The sequence below is a fragment of the Heterocephalus glaber genome, unplaced genomic scaffold (genome assembly GCF_053883595.1).
Source record: "Heterocephalus glaber isolate CG9 unplaced genomic scaffold, H.glaber_assembly_v1.0 deba00000676, whole genome shotgun sequence".
Taxonomy (NCBI): domain Eukaryota; kingdom Metazoa; phylum Chordata; class Mammalia; order Rodentia; family Bathyergidae; genus Heterocephalus; species Heterocephalus glaber.
Window position 1 is genome coordinate 14,998,901 of NW_028258156.1, and position 12,420 is coordinate 15,011,320.

Consider the following 12,420-nt stretch of genomic DNA (forward strand, 5'->3'; position numbering starts at 1 on the left):
TCTCAAACTGTATTAGAAAAAGCACGTCAGATCTGTAATATAAAATATAGGGTTAATAATTGATTGCTTAGATACTTTAAGTTAAAAAGGGTTTTTGTCCATTCAGTATATGTTGCATCATGGTAACTTCTTTATGGAACTATCAGAAAACAATAATACTTCTAGCATCCTGCTGAATTCTTGAAGATTTTGTAGACATCGTGCACTATAAACTTTCAAATACAGTGACACACATTGATGCAGTAACTCAGAGTACCTAGTGCACTGATATACATTACATGGCAAAGTTCCTGTTTGAGCTAAATGGGTCTAAATATAAACTGTGCATGTGGATTTCAATGATAGTCTCTTAACAGATGTCAGATACTCTTTATTGTTATCCTCTTTTATTTCAGTAACATTTTAATTAATTCACACTGATTGAATAAGTGTACATTGAGACTTGTTTCCTAATGAGAGTGCGTTTAGAGGAAAGGTTCTGCATCATTCTGATATCCTGTGGGTAATTATATTCTAATTACATGGTCAGGGGAAAAGAGTCTATAACTCAGTACTGATATTGTTCATTGGACCCAATTAATTATATGCGCATAATGAAAGTTCATGATAAGGTTGACTGGCAGTCATTGTAAAATTTTAACTCAATTGAATCTTAGCCTAATGTGAGTACAGAGCTGGACTTTAACCTGGTTAGAAAGTGCTTTGGCATGAGATCAGTGGGTATTTAGAGAGCAAAAGGACGCGAACAAATTCTATTATACACTCTCTTTTTAATTCAAAGTCCTCATCAAGGATGATGAAAAGAAAAACTAAATTTTAACTCTAAATATTGTAATAAATATTTTTTCATTACCCACCATGATTCTTTTTTATTCTGAAGAGCAGCAGTATGCTACCTATGCAATGATAAATTTCTAGAACTGGCTCATGTTTTATAGAAAGGAAGCATGGACCAATAGAAAGATTTATAGTTTATTTTAAACAACATAAAACTTATGGGTAGTAATCTCTTATCCAGATTCAATGCATGGGGAGTCTAGACACCAACAACCTTAAGACTTTAGCCCAAACATACACAGACATTACTATACATATATACACTCACAAAGTGTGTTACTTATCTATATGAATGTATTAATTATCTATATGAAAGCAAGAATGCCAGAAAACTATCTAAAATATAAACAGCCAATAATGAAATATGTTTTGGAGATGCACATTCTAATTATCAGCTCTTTGTCCTTTTCTCTCCTCAATTTCTGTATTTTCTTTATCTTTGGAAAAAAAGTTATCAAGGTTTGAGGAAAACAGCAGTGAGAATTTTGTTCTTCCTTTCTCTAAGCCCCACCTCCCCTTTTTCTCCATCAATGTCAATCTTTGATCTCTTCTCTCCACTCTCGCTATGTTCATTCTTTCTTTCCAAGCCTCACCATATATATCATTAATAAAATATAAATCTGTTGGTTCTCATCTCTTCATAAACAACAAAATTTTTTTTTGATATAGACATTCAAACTGGTCCTTTTTTGCTGAATCCTTAAGCAGGCAGTGGAAACTAAGAGAATATTTTCAGTTCTAATGTTAATAAAGCAGTTAACAATTCAAAGAGAAAGTAAATGTACTATATATTGCATATGATCCTTTTAAACCTATGGGGAAGTATAAATGAGAGACCCAGTGAACACTGAGGGAGGTGAAGTACAGTGAGATTAAGACATTTATGTAAAACCACACTACTTGGAAGTGTGAGAAGCAATCCTTTCTTTACACAATGGCCATATTCTAAAATCATTTCCATACCATGCTTCAATCTTCAGCAACTGCTAATGCATGAGATACAGTAGGCAGATACATTCACCACACACAATCGTTTAACACAAGGGATCTAAAGAAAAGCAATGGAGTCAAGTAAAGGAGAGTAGAAATGGAGCAAACAGAATCCGTCTGAGACTGAATCTCACAGATTGAGTGGTTTTTGTAGAATCATCTTATGGGTATGTAAATATACAAATGTTCTTACTGTTAGTGACAACTTAAAAGTAAATTGAAGAATACTTCTTCAACCATATAGTCTATTAATGATTTTATGATATTTTTATTAATTACTAATTATTTCTTTCATTGAAGAATCAAGTAGGCAAGAGAATAACAAGAGAAAGATTTATTTATTTTTTTCCAAGTGATTTTATATTTAAAAATCTGTTTTAGAGTGAGTAAAAAATGATCACGGTGTGATATGTATAGGTATCAATCCCCCACTCTTAAATTAATAGATATCATAAACATATACTAATACAAAATAAAGGAAAAGGAAAAGAAATACACATGTGAAATAATTTGGATATCTCCATAAAGATATATTATTAATATTTTTATTGAAAATGTTTGTTGCCCTTGAAGTTTTCAAACATCATTGCACTACGCACACTGTGTCTTGGTTGAATTTCCTCTATGGACAAAAACATGCACACACACACACACACACACACACACACAAACAACACACACATGCATGCATTTTTGAAATGAAGTAGGAAGGACTCTCACTCTTTTTCCTCCAGCACTGCAGTAAACTCTGCTTTATGCATAAATGATCATATGTTTGAGAGTAGACATAGAACATTTCATAAGCAATTATAATTTAAAGATAGTGAAATAATCCCAGATGACAATATTTTTACCATTAAACTCTGTAAATGCAAATTTAAAAATTAAACTCAAGAATTGGTTAGTCAAAGGATCCCTGCTAAGATTATAATATTCATGAGTGCTAAAATGTTTTGTTTTATAGTTATGTTTAACTTAGATGTGTCAGTGTTTCAGCAGAAAAGTAGTTTATGACTTTTATGATTGAAGTATGTGTAATGCATTGAAATAACCTTTACTTAAAGATTTTAATAAAGACAATAGTAGCATAAAATCATTTTTCTCCTACTTTTCTTTTAAAATGTTCATTTTATTCATATATGTGAATATACACCCTTAAGGACACATATAATATTACAGTTTCAACAAAATATGAAACTAAGACATATAAAGAAATTTCATGGAATCAAAAAATGTATGCAGTTTCTATATCCTAGAGATGTTGTTGTGTATATTTTATTAGCATATGTGATGGAAAAAACAGCTCCAACTCTCCACCTGAGACAGGGGGCCACTTTACAAAGAAAAGTATTTTTACTCTTATTTTCTCTTTATCTTTCATTTATTTTGATGCCATAAATACTTAATTGTGTATGAAGGAAAACAAACTATTCAAAATAGCTTCATTTGGCTACTTTAAGTTTACTACTGTACTGAGTGATAAATTAATCTATACTGAGATGCAAGTAAATTATGTTTGACACGAACATATATTTGTAATATTCATCAACATTTTGAAATAAGTTTGTTTCTAAGTTTTAAAAATGGAGAGCTGGTTAACAAAATTAACTTTCGGAAAAAATGTCTTGTCCTATCTTCTGTTGTTTAATAGCGCATGGGTCTGAGAACAAATATTCTGTCACTATTTTTGTTTTGGGGTGCTAGTCAGTGAGTCTTTTTGGTTTGCAGTTTCCCAGTATGAAGAATGGGGTATCTTGGTTTAGTAGGAAAATTACATGAGATTAAAAATGTGAAAGTTGCTTTAAAAAATACAAAAACTCTTTATGAGGCCAAATGTTGTTAATTCTACTTTAGTAGTTTTAAAATAACTGATGACCATTTTAATGTGAGTACCGTATTCCTATGATATTTTAACTAAGTAAAAACTCCAGTAATCTCCGCCAAAGATTTTTCTTTGTCCTATGACAATTTGGATTAAATTGTCAATTTAAAATGATTACACATGAGAAAATATGAGGACAAGAAATATCCTAATACTTAAGAATAATAGGAATTTTAAAAATTATTTCATATTAGATTGCACTTAATAAGTGCCTGCAAGGCAAATGCATCTTTTAAACTCATTATCTGTACTGTGTATTCCATTTAATATTAAAAGATACTGATTAAATAAAATCAATCACATCCCTTTGTAGTTACACCTCTGATTTGATTAAATAAAAATATAAAGTTTCTATATTAATTCTGATTAAAAATAGATTACATTTAGAATTATCTGCTCATGATAATTTTCAGAAAACTGAAACATTACTCATCCTTGATATTGAAAAATATGTACAAGAGACTAATAGAAGGAATACAATATCTGAATTTATTTTCTAATGTGTTGTTGCTTTTTTTAACCTGGGTATGATTTTCTTATTGTAACTCAAAATAAACTTCTGATGGGCGTGTTCATTTAATAAAAACTCTTTGCCCAAACACTTTCATGGTGAGTTAATACATACTTTGTTTTGATCACCTTATTCTGCAGTGAACTACTAGCACTGCTCTCTGAAGGCTGAGTGTTGCTGGAGGAAATTCTCAGGACTGGTGGCTTCCTCTCTTACATATTCATAACGTATAGCCCCTGCTGAGCCCTTGATTTCACTTGATCCTGTTTCTCATCCTTAGTCACCTGCTTTCCCGTTCCCAGAGGAGGAGTGACGAATCGCCATTGCCTTACCTCCTCCATCTCTGCTCCTCACTTTCTCTCAATCTGTAACAGCTGCTGATCAGTGTTCCTATGGCTCTGAGAAAGAGGAAGCCTCCGGCCAGGCCATGGGTATCCACGAATTACCAGTTCTCCATGTCCTGCTGCTAAGATGGCAGCAAGGGTTCTTTTGCATCTCATGATGTCTCTTTGTTGTCTTAAATTGGGATGTTAATTATCCTATCTGTAATAGTCTTTGGTCTTTTGACCTTAAAACTGTATCACTCATTTGTATTATTGTCCAGGTCCCTGTAAGTTTCTGCAATGAGATTTCCATCAAAGTAAATACATACTTATGTTTCTCCATCATTAGGCACACATGAGAAACACAACAGGAACCATACAATACTTGTCTGTGTGGGCTTCTGACACATCTGAAATTACTTTTAAAGAATCCCTTGTTTTTTTTCAATTTTTCACAATTCCCTCTTTGCCTTTTTTCTGATCATATCTTATACCCTAGATATTTAGCTATGTTAACATACATCATATATTTTATTAAGTTGAATCTCTTGAAAATAAATCACATAGAATTAGATCCTATGGCACTATCTGCTGCAGGAGGCATCTGCTAAGACTGAGGGCAAATTTCTACCTAGTGATATTAACATCTAAGAAAATTGTCGCTACTTTGGTAATATAAAATATTATCCTGCCCACAGTTGCCTTCAAAATTTCTATCATAACTTTTATTTACATTTTTGGTAGAAGTGTGGGACAGGATCTATCTGAGGTGCTTGTATTGCAGTGGCTGTTCTTCTGGCCACTTGGACACCCATAATCTCACACTGGAATTTCCAGTAAATTGCTCTCTACAGACCCACGTAGAAGGTACATATGTTCTTCCAAGCAGACAGTAGCTACAGCTTACGCTCTGGAGGATACTTGAGAGATACTTTATTTTGGTTGCTTGAGACTCTCTGAGATTCCTGGTCCATAGCATAGAGGATAAATACATACAAGTAGAAGGCACTTAATCTGGATTTATAGATGAGAAAAATGGAAGGTTTGCATTGATGTCTCCAGTGTTTATTCAGAACTTATGCTTCGATTTAGAGCTGGAAAAGAGAGTAATTTTGACAAATGGCTTTGAACTGGCCCTGATAGAAACTACCACAAACATTTCTCTCACTATCCATTGTCTCAGCTGTTACGTGGACTGAGTTGGACTGGGAAGTCAGGAATATCATTAGAATCAGAAAATTTTCAATGAAATCTTTACCAAGCCTATTGTCAATGCATCTTCAAAATAACTTCAAGAGGAAGTAATTATTTCTGTATGATTTTCCTGTCAATGTCATAATCACTTCTTTGGATTATAAATCTGCAGCTCCAGTATAGTTATATTATACAGATACATTTTAAACAGTTGTATTCCTGAGCACTTTAATTGCCTCTAGAGCTGCCCTGGGCAAGTTCTCCTTCTGCACCACTTTTAAATGCATTGGATTCTTGAGGTCTATCACTATGCTCGGCAAACGTGAGGGTGTCTAAGGTTTTCACCTCCTCAGATGTAGTGTTCTTTTGTGTATTCTTTTGGTTCCTGATGCTTTCTGGAAGTTATACTGGGTAAGGGATTACAATATCTGTATTCTGAGATTTTCCCATCCATCTCCAGATCGAACATCTGCCAGAATCTTCCTTCACACAGCTTGTATTTGCAGAGGAAACTTGTATATCGGTGGCCATCTCTTTTGCAGGGACACACAAATGTCTAAGGAGTTTTCAGCTTTTTATCCAACTTTCCTACTCCCCTTCATCATGGACAAATTTTATTGAACATTATGTATGTGATTTGTCAAATATTTTTGAAAGTTTGTGTTTTGTGCTCTAATTTCCACAGAATTCAGGCTTTTGGAATTTAGCAAACTTTCCTCTCTTTCTTTTCTCATGGACTTGTGCAAGTATGTGCACACACACACACACGCACACACACATGCACACACACACAGCCTTTCCAATAGAGTAATGGTTGAAGAAAATTCAAGATGTACTGTCATGATGACCATTGTTAGTGTATTGAATCACCTCTTTTAAAATTACTCTCAAGTTAAAATCTTATTACTGATCAAATTATATTTTATTTATTTTTACTGATACTAGTGGGATATTTTTTCTCATTTCCAGAGTATAATGAAATAAAATCAACACCATATTCTATGATTATATCCAAAAGACACTGAATATTTTAAGGAAGGAATGGGAGTTAGACTGGAAAGTGTAGTGGAAAGAATAAAGGGAAAATTTTAAATGTAGTGGGAAGTGTTTAGGAAGGATGAATGGAACTGCAAGATGAGTTCCACCAAAATATAAATGTAATACATTTAGGTTGCAGAGAAGCCTGCAAGTTAGCTAGGAACGTTTACCAGTACACTTGAGATAGAAGAAGTTGTATTTTGGGTAAATAATTTCACAACCAAGCGTACTCTGCATTTTGTATTTCTTATTTAATGAAAAGGTATTCATTGATTTAGCCCATAGACACAAATATTGAAGCAAGGAAATGTATTTTTAAGTCATTCATTTATTTCAGAGAATTATAGTGATATAACAAACTTCATTGATATTTTGTTTTCAGTTTGACTTTTTTTTCAGATTTAATATGAACTTCTCTTTTTCAGCAGAATCTGCCCACTTCAGGAGTTTCGGTTCCTGAGGTGCGTAAGCAAAACAAGCAAAAATAAAGTTTTCACACTTGCAATTGTAGTTCATTATACACTTATATTGTTATTGTAAAATGTGTTGTATTGAATGACTGACAGATTAATATTAATTTTTATATCTTATATCCCCATATTCTGATATTTATAAATTAATTCACTTAGATATTCAGTAATAAGATAATCTTAACATTTTCAAATTTAAATTTGTAATGAGAATTAGAAATACAACAAAGCATGTAACAAAAATTTACAGAGAAAAATAAAGTATACTTTGCAAAGAATTTTGATCAGTGTATAAAATAGCATCTTTCCTATTTTTTATGTTAAAGTATAAATATATTGCAGGAAAATTCAAAACAATTCAATCCCTTAGAGCCTTAAAATGTAGATATTAATAATAGTATGTGGACAAAATCTTGCTCACTTTGAAATGTCTGTTACTGTGAAAAGAGTACATCTACATTAATCATGTAGCACATCATTGTGTAGAAAGTCATTGGAATAAAATATAGACACAGAATAAATTTCTCTTATTTTGAAAATAAATGTATGCATTGCCACAACACTTATTTTTAGTAAAATTCTTGCTTTACCTTTGTATTAATGAAGCAAATTGTTCTGTGACAATATTTTATTCAATTGTTCTTATCTCTGTAAGAAATGCCCAAATGCTATTGTTTGCTTCAAGACTGAATCTGCTTTTTTGCAAAAATCTACTTATATGTATAACCCAGAAGGATAGGAATTTAATTAACAAATAACATAATTGCACAAAAGTAAAATGTTCTCTCCTCCCAACCAAGAGCTAGTTTTCTAATCATTAAAGATTGCCTGAGTAAATTCAAATCAAACTTTCATTTTATCCAAATACATACTTGAAAATGGACCAGGAGATATGCTTATTATATTTTCTACTTTAAAAGATATGATAAACTTATTTTGTGTTCTCTAAATGAATTGATACTATTATGATTATAAAATAAATTTTACAAATTATATTTGTGGTAGAAATATAGAAATGTTTATCATTTCATGAATTAAGTGTGAGACAATTATTTTTACATCATCACCTTCTTGATTATTTTTGTTCCTGTTTATGGGCCTATCACAGAAGATAGGCACTGGTTTCGAGAAATAAATTTTTCTCTAAAGTTTTGATACTCTCCACTCCAGACATCTCCCATATTTAACTATATAATTTAATTAGCATTGAAGAGACATCAGAATTGCTGTTTTTGTATTTTTCATGCTTTAAAGCATGTTTTACTTATGAAAGTTTCCAAAGTGTCTCTACATTACTTATTTTCTGGCAAGATATATTGATTTACATTACTTTAACATTTCCACTGTTCCTCAAAATCACTGTGTAAGTTTTTTTGCATATATTGTTCAAAATTTTCTTAAACTCAAGTGCAGATATATGCATGAGGGAATGTATGAATGCGCATAGATACACACTCAGGCTAGAAAACTTATGTTCGATTATCAGGAATAAGCACTCTGGGCTTAACTAAAATGTGGTTAAAGTATCTGTGGGAAAACATAAAACGCTATATAAAGACATTAAACATTTGACTTCAAATATATACATGCATAATCCTTGGCTTCACATTTAACATAGGCTTAAGGGGCTTTCTATGAAGACACCCTTTCTAGTTGGATGTGATAGATAGCCATTCTAGTCTTATTGCCCATGATGTTCACCCTCAGTTTTTAAAAGTATAATAAAAACTCCAGGATATCTATGAAACAATTTTAGTATAAAAAATTGTGAAACAATTGAGTGTAACAAAAAACATTAGTTTTTTTTTTCTGAAAGCACACTTGTGCCTAAACTTGACTGTTTTTCATGCACATAACACACACACACACACACACACATGCACACACACACACAAACACACAGGGTTTTTTTTATTATTGTGTCTTTCCAAAGCACACAAATTATTTTTCATAGCAATTAATCTTTCATTATGCATTCATAGTTAAATGGTGTGAGTAATAATTAAATTACGCAGTTACAATAACCAGTTTTACTTGGAACTGGCAAAAACAGATGGGGATTATCCAGAAATCACTCTGTTGAAAGTTTAGCTAAACCAGTTGGGATATGTGTGGGCCTCTCCTACAAGAGAGCTTCCTCCTCCCTTTTAAGTTTCTATTGCTGGAACCAATAATTAGTGCACTTTATAATGTTATCTGTGGGGAGAGTTGAAGCTGGTTACGAAGTCTGCCTTTATATATAATTATAAATATGAAATCATATATGTATATAATATAGGCACATGACATGGAGTTATGATGCCATATACTAGGACACAGCCAAAATTAAATTACTCTGACATAGACTCACTTCTAAATTTCATTCTCTCTAATCGGGTTTTCTTTAACAAAAATTTGGTAGTTTTTCCTCAAAATATAATTATCCTAGGAGAAAATATGCACATCATATATGATGTGTAAAAACCAGGACATGCGGGTAACATCACTATATATATATATATATATATATATATATATATATATATATATATATATATATAATGTTCAAGTCAGCAAATGAGTAGCCCTGCTAGGTTCATTAGCAAAGGCTTCATTACTTTTCACTTTGTTGCTTTTCATCTTCCAAGGACAGCAGCAATATCAACACAACACATACTCTAAATTATGGTGATGCAGTCGACAGGTAAAGTGAATGAAGTGCTTTGTTACAACACTTGTCATTTTGTAGTACAACCTAGGACTAAGTGATGAACTTAGTAATGAAATACAATAAACATTTATATTTTAAAAAATTACTGTCACTGGCTGAGTACCTATTTTATGCCAGTACTGTTATCTACATTTTTCCAATTAATTCTTACACAAAACTTCTCATCTTATAGATGATATAAACAGTGACTTAATCATAGTAAATAACTCACCCAAACTTACAAAGTAGTCACACAATTCATTTTGTAATTTGGATTCTAAGCCCACATTTTTACTTTTGCCCAGAGTTGTTTTGTTTTCATTTAAATAAGTACTTATTTATAACTTTTAAAAAATGGAAATCAATAGTCCTTATACTATATCCCTTACAATATTTATGTGATATATATACTTAAAATATGTTTTTAAAATGAAGGCTAATTAGCTAGTCAGCAATTTTGCTGCAACTTCTAAGATTTAGAGCCTTTCTCATTTTCAAAATGAGTTTGTTTCCTTTGGACAGCAGAATGTTCAAATTTGAAACTAAGTCCATGCTAATTAAATGTATAGCTTTGCAAGAGCAGTTGGTGTCCTGGAGTTCTTAACTTTTGTGAGCTGTGATGAATATGTAAGAGAGACCCTAAATGCTGTGTCTATGTGTGTGATACCTTGGTTAAGAGTCTACACTTTCTCAAAGATTCTTGTGGCCTTGCTCAAGTGGCGGAAAAGCCTAAGTATCCAACCAGGATTGTTGTGTGGTGACAGAACAAGTTCCAGAATTCAAATGACAGATGCTGTTGGCAGCAAAAACTTGCTTTTGTAGCTTTGTTCCAATCCAAGTGCTTTGCTGCTGTCTGTCTCTCATGCTGAGATTGGACAAAAAGGAGAAAATCCCATGGTTGTGGTAATCATCACTTGCTGCTTGTAGTTTGCTAGTGATCGATAGCAGCAGATTTAGGTATTGTGGTAAACAACCGTTTGGAGAAAGCAGTTTTCACCAATGTACAAAACTACCTCTGAGAATCAGCATGGTATAGAAAAAGATTTTTTAGAGCACATATTTAAAGTAAGGCATTTTTTATTTCATTTATTTCATCTTTCTGTTTTCTGTGAATGGTCTCTTTGGCTTTTCTTCTCTGTTTATTACGATGATTGTACTTTTGGAATTCTAATACAATATATTCCTCAGTTAAGATTTGTTGTGCTTCTTGTGGAGTCCAGAGATCACAAAACATTGCATTCTGTATTTAAAATGTCTGCATAGCAAACACAAATGGCTGATATTTGAAAATGCTCAAATATCAATAAGTATATTTTATATTTTGTGGTTATATGTTCTATATTCTTTCATGACTCTTTTAGTTGCAGTAGTTCTTTTCAGTGTTTGCATAATTTATATTGATTAAAGCAACAATTTTCCAACTCACTATATCTAGGATACTTTATCCAGCAGAATGAAATTTGCCTTAATTATAATAATATCATTTATTTGGTGGTTTAGAGCCCAAAATTTAAAAAAGAAGCTGAAAATTAAATGGTGAATATTGCACTTTATTTTTCACAGAGCAATTTTATCCTGAATGATGATGTATAATCAGGCTGGAGAGTTTTTTTCCTGAAACTTTTTAATAACTTTAACAATAGGAATTAACTCTTTTAAATATCATACTAAAGCCTTGGCAGTCAGGGTAAATCAACCATCCAGACAGGCTAGTGAAATCCTTGTGGACAGCAGATTTTTCAAGGATGTAATTGCTTTGTCTTCCCTATTTCTGATATAAAAAGAAAAGAAGGAAACTTTTTCTTACTAGATATAGGTGAATATACCTAACTATCCTCCTGTTGGCTTATGTTACTTAAATAAAATATAATGAATATCTCAGGTATATTTCTATTCAAGTTGGAAATGAACATGATATAAGTGAGTATAGTAATAAGAAAATTCTGTAATAAATTAAATTATTATGAATGTTTCCTGTTTTTAAATTTTCACCCTTGATTATTTCCAGAAATTCTACCTACTGGTATTTTTCTCCAAAACAAAGAAATCAGTTGATTACCTTGACACATGCATTTGGTTCAATGAATGTTTACCATTTCAGTATTAGCTAGATTATGTGATAAAACATACATAAAGATGTACATGTTGAGATTTGAAAAAATTACTGTCTCCTGTTTTCATATAAGGTGTGATAAAAGTACAGTGAACTCTTAATTCTTCTTAAAAATTTCACTGTTAAAGACACATTGCCATTAATCCTCCTCAAGATACTTTCCCCTTACTTCAAGCACACTAACGCCCTCATTCTTGAGACTTTCAGCAGCTGCGCTGGAGTCCATTTTGGTGAGGGTCTTCAGTTGTGCTATTGTGGCTTCTTCATGTCCTGAATATGTTTAAAATGTTGACCTTTTGCGATTATTCTACAATTCAGAAATAAATCCCATCAATCTAAAACTCATTTTAGGATTTAAAAATTTGTGTTGTTT

General features: G+C 32.0%; 1 protein-coding gene across 10 annotated transcripts in view; it reads left to right on the forward strand.

Annotated features, from left to right (window-relative positions):
• Dgkb (diacylglycerol kinase beta) overlaps positions 1-12,420 on the forward strand; it is a 620,388-nt gene that overhangs the window by 209,551 nt on the left and 398,417 nt on the right. For 4 of the 10 annotated variants that reach the window (XM_004839601.4, XM_004839604.4, XM_004839606.4 and 1 more), the window contains one exon: positions 7,201-7,236. The exons of 2 other annotated variants lie outside the window; for them this stretch is intronic. In XM_004839601.4, coding sequence (XP_004839658.2) covers positions 7,201-7,236 — 36 coding nt within the window. The remainder of the gene's footprint in view (positions 1-7,200; positions 7,237-12,420) is intronic. 4 more of the 10 variants (XM_021254156.2, XM_021254157.2, XM_087206698.1 and 1 more) reach the window with 1 other exon arrangement.